This window comes from Chroicocephalus ridibundus, chromosome 9, assembly GCF_963924245.1.
Source record: "Chroicocephalus ridibundus chromosome 9, bChrRid1.1, whole genome shotgun sequence".
Classification (NCBI taxonomy): domain Eukaryota; kingdom Metazoa; phylum Chordata; class Aves; order Charadriiformes; family Laridae; genus Chroicocephalus; species Chroicocephalus ridibundus.
This window is the reverse complement of record NC_086292.1, coordinates 1,495,691-1,508,403: the sequence shown is the minus strand read 5'-3', so window position 1 is coordinate 1,508,403 and position 12,713 is coordinate 1,495,691. Positions and strand designations below refer to the sequence as shown.

Here is a 12,713-nt window from a genome sequence, read left to right as displayed (position 1 = left end):
GATCTTTAAGCCTTACAGGTCGTCTCTAGAAAAGGGGGGGGTTAACCGGCTCCGCTACAGACAGCTTTTCCATTGCATTCGTGGAAAGTATTGTGCTCTCTGCATTAACTTATCAGGGAGCCGGGAGCCCTCTATTACTTTGGCTTTCAATCGTTTCCCTGTAGCTGTTGCTCAAGTGTTATTATAAACGAATTAGTGGGCTCGAAGGCAATAGTGGGTACAGATGCTCGGGCTGTGGGCTGCCACCCTGCCACCCTGCCTGCCTCGGCAGGTGAACGCCAGCGGAGAGACCGACAACCTGGCAGGGATGGAGAAACAAGATAACCCGGCGAGGGGCTGCATTCAAAGAGATGCTATGTTGACAGAATCATTTTAGCAGTAAATTTCTTTTTTTTTCTTTTATTTTTTTTTTTGGTCACAGCCACGGTGGAAAAATGCTTAAATAACTGCGGATGTGATCGCAAGCTCGTTAACCGTGCGGCTGAGCTGAAAGCCCCATCACCGTGGGGAGGGAGCTGCTGAAGGTTTCACTTGTTTCAGTCCGTTGCAGAGCAACCCGTAAATTTCAGTCACAATTAATTTCCCTTAGAAAAACATTCAAAGTGCGTGATCTAAATATTATTATTTTCCTACAGTCTATATTTTTATTTATCCCTAATTCTGACTAAAATATTTGTGTTGAATGTAACTTTTTAGTGGCATCCGCTTTGCTCAGTCCCTCACCGCCTGGATCAAAGGCTGCAAGAACCGCTGGTGGGTTCTGAGCGTTCATACGTGACACACAGGACAGGAACCGCCCGCTCCTCCCTGGCGGCGCTGGGTTTGACTTACGATGGAAATGCATCTCCACGAGTCTTAGCTCTGACCGGGAAGTTGTGTGAGAACCTTCCATTAATATTGTGGACTATAAAAAGGAGGTTGTAGCCAGGTAGGGGTGGGTCCCTTCTCCCAAGGAACAGGCGATAGCACAAGGGAAACGGCCTGTGCTGGGGAGGGGGGAGGGTTAGGATGGATATTAGGAAAAATGTCTTCATTGAAAGGGTTGTCAAGTGTTGGCCCAGGCTGCCCAGGGCAGTGGTGGAGTCGCCATCCCTGGAGGGATTTAAAAGCCAGGCAGACGTGGTGCTGAGGGACACGGGGTGGTGGTGGGTTTGGCAGTGTTGGGTTAATGGTTGGATTCGATGATCTTAAAGGTCCTTTCCCACCTAGACGATTCTATGATTATAAAAAAAAAAAAAAGCAGTTTGCGAACAAGCAATGTGTTCTTGCTAAAAACATTTCTTCTAAGACGATTTAAACAAACCTTTTCCTTCTTGCGTGGGGTTGACCGGAATCAGTGTATTTCAATACCTCAAGCTGAATCAAGCCGCCTGGTTCCAGGGCAGCACGGAGCCGGGCTTGCCTGAGCTCTCCAGGGCTTGCGGTCTCCATCTCCCGTGCTCTCCACGGGCTGGACTGGGAGGCGGGACCCTCCTGCGGCCCCGAGACCCCTGGTGCTTTGAGCATTGCTGTTAAGGAGGCAGCCAGGAGAGATCCTCTTGATTAGGTGGCTTTCTTACTGCACTTCCCTGGTCTGTAAAGCAATGGTTGTGTTACCCTTGCAAAATGTCCTGAGGTGCTGCGATGGTTTAAAGCTGCGATTTCCTTAGGTGACTTTTAGTCATACCCATCGTAGCCGTTCTCGGGCCGTGGAGAAGCACGTTCAGCTACGCAAGCAAAACGAGGGGGAGAAGAAGCTGGGGTTTGTTTCCTCTTAGGCTGTGAAACCAAACAAATTTGCACTTGTTCAGCTGGCTGCAGAGCCCCGGCGTGGGCGCCCGCGCACGTCCCCGACGCGCTCGCTAAGAGCACGCAGCCGGGGAGCACAGACCTGGTGTCCCCAGGAGGGACCCAGCCCCGGGAACCGAGACCACGCTTGGGCTTCCCATTCCCCCTGCGTTACCCGCTTCTCCTTTCAGGTTAATTAGCTGATTAGCTTGGAGCCAGGGAAGCTCAAAAGGGCAGGAGAGCAGGGACCTCCTTGGGAGTTTAGGAGCTGTTGGCTCTTAATATTGATGTGCTAATGAGGCACATCAAGGTTAGAAACGTGGGAGCACTTTCACGCTCTGCACAGGGTGCTTTCCCTCTGCTGGCCGTGGGTTCAAGGCCCAGGGACCGAGGCAGGGGGCTCGGGAAGGCAATCCAGCCCTTCCTGGGGAGCCTCTGCCCTGGTCTGCATGGCTACAGGAGAGCAGAGGGGGATCCATGGGAGGGGAACTGGGGACAGAAGGGGAAGCAGTGGTGGCCTGAGGCTTCTCCTCACCTGCTATTTCTCCAAAAAACGAGTATTTTAGGGGACTGAGGAGACAGTGGGGTATCCCAGAGTGGTCAGCTGATAAAGAAGGAGGAGCAGCTCACCACCCTCACAGTAAAGAATTTCTTCCCAATATCTAATATAAATCTCCCCTCTTCCAGTGTAAACCCCTTCCCCCTCGTCCCATGGCTCCCCTCCCTGCTCCAGAGTCCCTCCCCAGCTTTCCTGGAGCCCCTTGAGGGACTGGCAGGGGCTGGAAGGTCTCCGCGGAGCCTTCTCTTCTCCAGGCTGAACCCCCCCAGCTCTCTCAGCCTGTCCCCACAGCAGAGGGGCTCCAGCCCTCCAGCAGCTCCGAGGCCTCCTCCGGCCCCGCTCCAACAGGTCCATGCCCAGCTTCTCCACAGCCTGTTTGTGTTCCACAGGAGGTGCTGTGCAGCCTGCGGTGACCACGAGCGTCAGCGGGAGGCACACGCAGCTCCCACTTGCTGCCCTGTTCGGGCATCACCATGGCTTCTCTTTGGAGCTCGCTGGAAAAAGATGTGTTCAACCCGCAGAAAAAGAGGCTGCTGGAAACCGTTCGTGTCTGGAAGACGGGGAAGAAGAAGAAGATGTCCATTCTCTGTGTTGTGGGTGAGAACCCTGGGGGACTGGGAGACAGGTTGAGTTTCAAACCCAGTGAGGTTTCTTGCAGGTCCAGTCAGAGAATTTGGTCTCTGATGGCTCTTTTCCTGATCTGGGAGAAGAGATATGACCACGAATTGGTATGCTGTATTTTAAGATTAAATGAAAGAAATCTTAATCCAAAGACAGGAGCCGTGCCATGTCAGTGTAGCATGTCAAGAACTGGCAACAAAAGCACAAGTTCCCTCTCGAATGTCGGATGATCTTTAGCTGGTTAGAGGGAGCTGGGGTCTGCAGGATTGCTCCCTCCACCAATCTAAGATATTATTTTTTTTTTACCATTTGCATCAAATCTGTCATTAGAGGTCAGCAACAACCCATTCTAACACAACACAGCGTTACAGCCTTGTTGTGTCTCTCCATAGTTTTGGTGAAGGTGTTAACCGTACCAAGACACTTCAGGAGCCCACAACTATCTGATTAGGATGCAAAGGTGCAAATGCTTTGGGAAATTTTCCATCTCCTTTGGTCTATGCTTTTCCAGTTGCTCCAGCACCCCTGAGAAATTGTTAGTATAGATTTTTTTGACAAATTTACTGGGAAGAGACTTTCTTGCCAATGGGCTTCTAGACAGCATAGTCACCTACCGAAGGATGAATTTCTGACAGCCTGAGCCATAGTGTTTGACCTAAAAGATGTGCTCCAACTGGCTCTGCAGTCAGGGGAGGCCAGGAAGAATGTCTCCAAGGGATGTTGTAGCCACCCTAAAAGTAGCATCTAAATTACATGAGTTACCCCTGGAAGCCTCCATGCCAGCTTTCTGGAGGTATCTAGCTCATATGGGAGATCTGGATTATAATCGCATGAATGATGTACAGTGGGCACCTCCCAGACGAACCAAGAGGTGCCTGTAAGCTAATTGGCACTGGAAGTGATTTTTGGTGGAATGTATTAGTGTGGGTATCGGTCAGACGATGCAGTGCTTTTGGACCCTGTTGGGGGAAGGGCCAGCAATATGGCACGTAACGACCGTAAATCCTATTGCACGAGGGTGCCCCTTTCCCATCACACTTGGGTCTTGCTGAAATATTACTTGTGTCTTGTGTAGAGCACAATGGCCTGGTTTAAAACTCATTGAAATTACTGGGAATCCTTCCATAGACTTCAAAGTACACTGGATTAGACCCCAGAGCGCACTTTCCATACCTAAATACTGAATGAAAAGAAAAACCGGTGGAAACCGAGTAGTGTCTCTCCATACAGCCACAATGCAAAACCAGTGTCTGTGTGTCCATCTGTACCTGACCACTCACACTGAACTGTTGTGTACTGGGCTAAAAATAATACTGTGGTTTTTTTGTTTGGTTTTTTTTTTCCTGTCCCTCACCCTCAGTGGACACTTTTAGGCCGATGCAGCTGTTTCTGGTGAAGGTCAAGGTAGAGCGAGGGGAGCAGTACAAGGTGGCCTACAGGTGGCCTTTAGCAGAGCTGAAGCTGGTAGACGGCAAGACTCTCAATCAGGTAGGACTGATTTTCCTTCGGTGGCAAAGGGCAGAACTGGTGATGGGGGAGAGAGATGAATACGAATCTAGAGAGACACAGGCCAGGATCCATAAGGGGATTTGGGTCTTCTGGAGCTCAGCCCTTGTGTTTAGATGGTGGGAAGAGCAGTGATTTCTAACATAGGACTGAACCAGCCTGAATGATGCTAATTTTGAGGAAACAACCATCATTAAAAAAATTTAAAAGCCCTCCGCCTTCCCGCAGAGCTGTTCCCTACAGTATGGTGAACTGAGGGCCCTCCCTTGATGGTTCCTCCATCCTCCATCAGTGCTTTTGGACTTCTCATTTCCCTGTGCCCAGGATGCTGAGCTGGAATGATTTCCTCCCTCCTGAGACATCCCTCTCTAAGTTAGGAAACGTCAGGCTGGCCAAACACCTGACCAGGGTGAGCAGTGAGCGGGTGACCGCTGCATGGGCGCAGCTTCCATCAAGATCAGTGGGCAAACTCCCCTTATCCCTCAGGCAGAGGAACCTCCTGACGCTCTTTGCAGCATCCCTCAGAGGCCGGAGAGATGGACGGCAAAGCACTGCCCTTGTCAGGTCTCCAGCATTTGCAGAACACACTGTCAGGCCCATCTGTCGATCCACGTTGACAAAGCTTCTTGACAGACATTTGCGTAGGGTATTTAGAGATTAAACAGAGGCATTTACTGAAAGGAGGACTATAGAGAGCCGGAGTCAGTGTGAGTCTGTGCTTTTAGCGTGATGTTAAGGTTTTTGGGAAAGAAAGCATGGACAAGATATTCCCGTTCTGCTGCTGGGGCTGGCAGAGCGTCATTAAAGTTGTTATAATTAGTTTTTTATTAATGTGAATGTTCCAGGGGCTTTGGCAAGGTGCCTGGGTTTTCACAAGCACAGAAATAAATGAGAAAAAGAACAGCTTTCCAGTTCTACATCCAGGACAAATAAAGTACATCTGCACAGCGTGTCTGAAAGGAAAAATCACGTTTGCAGCTTTGCAGAGCAGCTTGATCCTATGGGTAGAACTGAACTGATATCTCATTGTCTTACATTTTCCCACGCACAAGGGGAACGCATGCTTTCATCCTGCCTGAGCTTTCCTCTAGCAGATGAGCCTGGCTCCACCAAGTCTTCTAAACTGCTTTAGTTCCTGAGGAATTAGGATTACAAAATACCTCCAGGATTTCCAGTCCCGTCACTCTCATTTACCATCCCAATGAGAAAAACTGGTCATACTCTATCTTGAGGTGTTGGCATATTTTTGAACCCCCTCCTACTGGGAGGCAAATGGCGAACTCGGTTGTCCCAATGGCTAAAGCCTTCTTAACCCTCCCAGCCTGTGTTCCTGCCCACGTCATCCCTGTTTGCGCTTGTGCCATGGCTGTCCTTTAGGTTAGACAGCTCTTTTCCTTTGCAGAAGTATTTTTAGACGGCAGTCACCTGCCCTATTAACCTTCCTTCTGGCAGGCTGAGCAAACTGACCCATTAGTGTCCTCTTCTGCGTTGACTTCTCTCTTCCCTTTATCATCCCCTCTTCCTTGCCTCTTCCAGGCTGAATTGATCTTTCTTGAACGCAGGCAGCCAGTATTGTCCGTACCATTCCAAAAATGGGATCTGCTCACCAGGTGAAGCTGCTGCACAAGCTCCCCGGGCTGAAGCAGAAGGCTGAGGCCAGGACGTGTTGACATCTCTCAGGGTCCCACCACAGAGGCAAGCTCCCCAGTGCAGCCCAGTGCTCACGTCAGCACAGTGCCTCCCTGTTGCATGGCTTGGCAGGTCCACGGCAATCGAAACAAGAGCTCCTCTCTGTTTCTTAGCAGGTAGTATCGACTACAGCCAAACCCCAGCTCATGGGTCGACGTGCAGTACACGCAGCAAGGGCTTTGGTCGTCAGGTCTGCTCCGTTGTGCTGGGAAGCCCTCTGGCACCAGCAAAGTCCTGACACTGCGAGTCCAGCGGTGCTTAAACCTACAGCTCCCTTGACCAAAACAGTATTAATATTTATGAAGCGATTAACGGATGCCTCCCTGCTTTAATAGCTCCTCGTAAGGCGCGCTATAAACCAGGAGCATTGCAAATTCCTCCCCCAGCCATCACCGCGCCGCGCCGTCGCAGGGGCTGCTGCCGAGCCTGCAAAGCAACGCGGGGGCGTGATGTATTGCTTCGAGGTGTTTAGAAAACAAAGCTTAAAGCGTCGCAGGACTGCATCAATCCTCATAAACTCTGTGCCTGTTACGATGATTAGCATCAATAATTAGAAGTGCGGCTTCTAAGCTCTCCAGAAGATGAGGTCAGGCTGTGCCGCAGAGCTAATGAGATGGTGCAGGAAGGAGTTTCTTTCTGTGGGATGTTCCTAGTCCTGCCACCTCCCTTATCCTCTCCACCTGTATACCCCTTAGTGGCAAATACTAAGTCTCCTGTGGCTGGAGTTCCCCCTCCACGAGACTACATCCTCGGGCATAGATAGATGCAGAGATATTGACACTTATACGGGTGGAAACAACCTGGGGAAATGCCAAGGGTGCTCCTTTTCCAGTCCATGCTCCTGTTGTCTTGGGTGACCTTCCCCTGCCAGGAAATGGGGCGCCAGCAGATGCCGAGTGAAGATGCGTGATACCACGGTGCTGCTGGGGGGAACTCAGGACCGCGCTTGTGGAAGCCTGTTTCTGGGTTTTCTCTGGGTGTCCCCAGTTCTGGAGTGAGGAGAGGTTTGGAATCTCAGGTTGGATGGGGATTGCAGAGGGGAATATCTGCCGTGGGGGGCCGGGTGGGTGCTGGGCTTACCCTGAATCCCTAACTCCGGTTGATTCGAGCTTTCTCATTCAGCACATCATCACGCTGCAGAGCTTATTGCCATGGGATGCTGTAGATGTCAACGCTATGAATAAGTTCAAAAAGCCATCAGAGGAAATCAGGGACAGTAGGTCCTTCAAGGGCTGTTAAACACCGGGCTGGGGATACAACCTCTGGCTCAGCGAGCTGCTGGGTGACAGGCTGCTGGAGGCTGGCAGGGGATCCGGAAGGCAATATAACTCTGGACTTGCCCTTTGATTGCCTTTTCTCCCAAGTGTCTGCCACTGGCCACTGTCAAAATTCATCAGCATTCTCATCAGCTCCCACAGCCCGCAGTAAAAGGTGAGGGGTTTATGTAATCTGAAAAGAGATCAGCGTGCTGGATCAGGGCACTGGCACTGGTCGATTGCTTAGCCTGACCCAGTACGAGCGTCCCGGTGTCCACTTCTAGGGTCAGAATTGCTTTACATCCTTTTATTTTCAGTGCTTTTATCATGCCCATGATTATTTGCCAAGTGGCATGAACACACCACTGGAATCCTACCCAGTTGCTCGGAGGTAGCAGCAGAAGTCCAGGGAAAGATGTCTATATCCGCAGGAGAGAAACACGAAGGAGGATTTGCAGTTAACTAGAGGAATTGCCTGCTGTCAGCCTGGAAATGCAGAGCCTGTCAGGGAATTCATTGATTGAGAGACTTCAAATCAAACTTCCGACAGCATTTAACCCTGGGCATGGAACAGGCGGTGTCCATCCCATCAGGTGGTGTGGGGGTGGTGGGGACGATAGCCCATTTTAGACATTTTTTATATCTGAGTCTGACTATACCTGTGCAGCTCCACCAAAACCAGTCCAGTCATCGGCATGGTGTGGCTGGTAGCACCGGTCTCCCTGGGGTCACCTTCAGCACGTCCAGCTGGTGCTTTGCCAGGTGGTGTCAGGGAGATGTCAGGATCATCCCCCTGCTTGAAGGGGCTGAGCTGCCCCTGCAGACAGAGCTCTCTCCTCCAACATCTGAGCCCTGTGCTAGTCTCCATGGGGCTTCCTGGGGCCACCGAAGACCCCAAAGCTTGAAACAGCCGCGCAGAGGTGAGTCTCCCTCCCTCCTGCAACCAGGAGGTGTTTTTCCTCCCGGTGCACAAGGTGTTTTCACAACATCAGCGCCGGCCCTTAAAGCGTGCTGCAAACCTGTGCTGCGTGGAGTGGCATCTAATTGATGTGCTAATTAACCCTCGACATCTAGGCAAGCCTGGATTTTGATCTGCACTTCGATAAGGTTTACAAGTGGACCGCTAGCAGCTTTGATGAGAAGAAAACCTTTATCAGATGCTTGTGGAAGCTGAACCACCGATTCCTCGCCAGCTCGGTCACATTTGTGAATGTCCCCTCCTGTGCAGCGGAAGGTAATTAGTTTCCTTGTCTCACTCAGCGTGGTTTGGGTGTTTTGCATCATCACTATCATCGCTTTTGGGGGCGGGAGGGGAATAAATTTCAAAGAGTGAGTGCGGATGACGGGAGATGCCGAGGTGGGCACCGGCGAGAGGGGAGCAGGAGGATCCGTGTTTTGTGTATCTGGAGGCACAGCCGTCTGATTTATCCACCGACCCTTGCCATGGAGACACAGTGCTCGGCTGGGAAGAAAAATAGGTGGACAGTTTATCTTATCTGCAGAGATGCTATCTGCACTCTGGGTTGGGGGGGTGAGCAGTAAAGTGTTGGTAATGTCAGGCCAGGGGAGACTGGCTGCCTGCCTGGGAACATTCCCCAGCACTATATCAAGAAATACAGATATATATACGGATATAAAAATATATTTTACTCTACAACACATGATTATCAGTATATTTGATCAGAAGAAGCCTGTTTGTCTCTGAAATTTGTCTCAGCTTTGTATAACAAACATATCAACCTGCCCCAACACGCAATCCTAGAGAGGCGAGCAAGTAAAAACACAACCCGAGCTCAAATTAAGTTTCAAAAGTCCATTTTGTCCCTCTTACAAAGCCGACCCTTTATCCTACCCACATCTTTCTTTGCTCCATTCTGACCCACCAGCAGACTGAGACCACTGGACTCCTGTCACTTGGACTCAGTGGGTCCCCTGGGCTAATATTAGCTAATATGACATAACGAGAAGGCTTTGCCCACCTCTGCGCCTCTTCCTGTCCATGCAGGGAGACAAAGGCCCCAAGAAGACAGGAAGGACACTGTGGAGACGGAGAGCCAGGAGGAGCTCAGTGTGTACCAGGAGATGACACCAAAGGAAGCTGCCGATGTGTTGAAGCTGATGGAGGAGTACGAGCCCCTTGTGAACAACTCTGTGGCCTTTGCAGAGCAGCTGAGCAACGACCTCTATGTGCTGGATGAGGTAAGGGGGCCACGGGCTGTGACTCAACCAAAAAGAAGGTGCCTGAGTGGAATCTCTGGGCATCGGCAGCTCTTTCGTTCACGGTGGGCACTTGGCCTGAGAGAAAATCATCTCGGTGTTGTGCTACTTCAGCTCAAAAGGCATGGTGCACGTCAGGAGGACGCTGCTGCTCCCTTCTGGAGGGTCAGGGTTTGTCCCACTGTGTGCTCTACCGGCAGCCAGGCACCAAATGTCTGTCTCCGCTGAGCTTAACCGCCCTTAGATGGTGGCTTGCGTGGTGTGCCTCCGATGCGTGTGGGGACCAACCGATGAAGCCCACCCTCAGTTTTGCAGAGGAGTAAAACAGAACAGTGGCACAGGCCCGGCGGCAGGGAAGGATGTGGAGCCCGTGGACATGCAGCTGTGAGGGATTATGATTCCTGGGGACAGCGCAGGGATGGGTAAGGGTCTAACTGGGGGCAAAGTGAAGTGGGGAGCTCTGGGGCTGGCTGAGGGAGGTGGGTGAGACTGGGGATCTCCGGGATCTCCTTCACTTTGCGCAGAAGGTCTCTGTGTCCCACGCAGTGTGAATTAGGACCATCATTTCTGTAGCCACCGGTGCAGAATGCATTTGTGTTGGGGCATTGCCTCTGGCCCTTACTGCTCTACGAGCCCTGCCTCCAGCCGGGTCAGCGGGCAGCAGCCACCTTGAGCAGTCCCACAGCCTTAACCACGTCTGGAAATGATTTATAGGAACTGTCCCAAGGGGAAAACGTGGTGATGATGCCCACGCTGTGCGTCTTCCCCTCCCTGGGGGGGTGTCCCACGGGGAGGGTTGGCCTGCCAGGCACCTCGGGGCACCGAGAGCTCCCCAGGCTCCTGCCGAGTCCACAGCCAGGTCTGCAGCCCATGGAGCGCCTGGGCCGGCACCACCATCCACACGCAGGACATGCAGAAGCAACAGGGACGGGTCCTGCCAGGTTGCCACGAGGGCTATCACAGATACATCAAAAATTCCTGTTATTTCAGTCTGTTGTTTTGGGGTTTTTTTGGTTTTTTTTTTTTTTTTTTTTTTTTAACTTGAGTGCTTTAGTTACCTTGGGAAGGGGAGAGCAGGGAAAGGCGGGGTAGGAAGGATAAAGGCTGCTGAGTAGGGAGGGGGAGGATGAAAGCGCATGTGAAAAGCAGGGGGTGATGAAGAGCAGAAAGGGTGGTCTGGCAGACAGGGACGCCTGGAAGAAAAGGAAAGGGCCAACAACGATCCCTACAGAAGGAAAAGTGGCAGCCAGGGAAAAAGAAAAGAGGGGAAAAAATGAAACAGAGCTGGAAGGAGATAAAAAGTAAATGACAAACGGTAGTAGAAAGGGCCAATGAATAAGGCGCACATTATTTTCAGACTAGTGAGCTTTATTTACTTGATTAGAGTTGCTGTATTTTATTGCCTTTCTGCAAAGGATAACTTTTTTCTCTGAGAGCTGGAGCAAAATAATGAGATAGCTGCTTCGAGCATTTGTTTTATGCTAGTATATCTGGTGCTAGGGCTTTGTTGGTAGGTAACTGAAGAACAAAGGGAAAAAAATAAGCAAAGGAAATATCCTACAACATATGAGGAACCACAAACCCTAAATCCAACCTCCTTTAGCTCCAGTATTCGCTGTATTTCCAATTTGTATTTATATATGACTTATTACACTTGGAAACTTAGTAGTTAATCTGGAAGACCAGACTCCTGAGGTCTGCTCTGCTCTCAGCAAGTCCTACAGGCACTTTGCGACTGTTTCCCAGCTGTAAAATACCCTGGGAGAGCAACTAATACATCTCTATTAAGTTCTTTGAGGTGAAAGGCGCCGTCGAATACATTGTTTTAATGCCTTCTAATGAGTAAATGTCACTTACTGCTAACACAAATTAATTGATGAGATGTTTCTATTTCTAAGGTTTAATCTATGACATTAAGTGTTATTAATACCAGCAAGTTAGACTAGCACATGCATATATTTAAACGTTTTTTTCCCCACGCCCTGGCGATAACACCTTGTCCTCCTCTTAACAAAACTAATCGCCCTCCGCTAACCCGTCTCTTCTGGGGATCGCGGAGCACCGCACCGACAGCAAGGACGCGCTTATCCGCTTCGGAGGGAAGGAAGGCACGGCCGGGGCGTGCGGGAGGCGGCGAGCTCTGATTTTTACATTGGTATTCCTGCGTCCTCGCAGCATCCCAGCACCCGCTGAAAGGCAGGCAGCTCCCGGCAGCTTTGTGCCGCTTCCAGCGGGAGAGTTATTACCCTCACCCGAGTGAGCGAGCGAGCGGCGGTTCTCCGGAGAGCCCTTTCCGTCCTGCCGCTGGCACCGGGGATGCTTTGCTCCAGGCAAACCCCCCTGGGTCTGTTAAGCCCTAATCAGACAATCCGGAGGCGCAGCGGTGACAGGCTTGCAGGAGGTTTATGGCTGTAATTTAGGAACTTCGAATAAAATGCGAAGCTCCGGGCAGGGTCCCCGGTGTGCGGCTGGAAAGCAGCAGTCCGGGAGCGGGGCTGTTTGCCCCCTCGCACTGGACTGCGTAGGGTGGTTGGGCAACGGGCAAAAGGAGCACTGGCTTGGCATCGTCGGTGCTTTTGAAGGTGCAGATCTGCCTGCATTAGCAAGCCCTGCTTCAAAATCCCGCTGCCAAGTGAAACCTCTGCCTTCCCTGGGAAAGCCGCATCACTTTGCACTGGGGTAGCTTCACCTCCAGCCTTTGACAGAGATGCTTTGCTGTGCTGGCTGTGACATCGCGCTTTGCTTTTCCACAGAATCCCTCTCACCTTTCCACACCCCTTGTGAATCTGCCTACATCCGAAGCCATTCCCCGCAGTCCTTTCTTTCCCAGAACAACACTACCTTTGTCACAGGAGAGTGCAATCCATGCTTTTTTAAGGAGACCGAAGCCTTGGTGTCCGGGTGTGGGCTGCAGGGTGGCTCTCACACATTTCAGGAGCTTCTCCACGTTGCTCCAGCACCTTGTCCTGCATGGACCCCCCCTAGAGTGGAGCTGCTGGCTCATCTTCATCCCAATGGCAATGCAGGTGGAGCTTGGAGAAGAGAAAGTCCCTAATACAGTGACCGTGGATGCCCAGCATCTGCTGTGCTTTCAGACA

The 12,713-nt window shown here is 51.2% G+C and overlaps 1 protein-coding gene across 5 annotated transcripts in view; it reads left to right on the top strand.

Annotated features, from left to right (window-relative positions):
* The window catches only part of LOC134521088 (exocyst complex component 1-like), a 32,093-nt gene that overhangs the window by 182 nt on the left and 19,198 nt on the right, over nucleotides 1-12,713 (top strand). The window contains exons 2-7 of one of the 5 annotated variants that reach the window (XM_063347185.1): nucleotides 422-602; nucleotides 697-928; nucleotides 2,716-2,923; nucleotides 4,308-4,435; nucleotides 8,473-8,632; nucleotides 9,404-9,597. In XM_063347185.1, the coding sequence (XP_063203255.1) occupies nucleotides 2,800-2,923; nucleotides 4,308-4,435; nucleotides 8,473-8,632; nucleotides 9,404-9,597 (606 nt within the window). In that variant the 5' untranslated portion in view covers nucleotides 422-602; nucleotides 697-928; nucleotides 2,716-2,799. Of the gene's footprint in view, nucleotides 1-60; nucleotides 603-696; nucleotides 929-2,715; nucleotides 2,924-4,306; nucleotides 4,436-6,015; nucleotides 8,319-8,472; nucleotides 8,633-9,403; nucleotides 9,598-12,713 lie in introns of those variants that run through there. The other 4 variants (XM_063347186.1, XM_063347188.1, XM_063347189.1 and 1 more) reach the window with 4 other exon arrangements.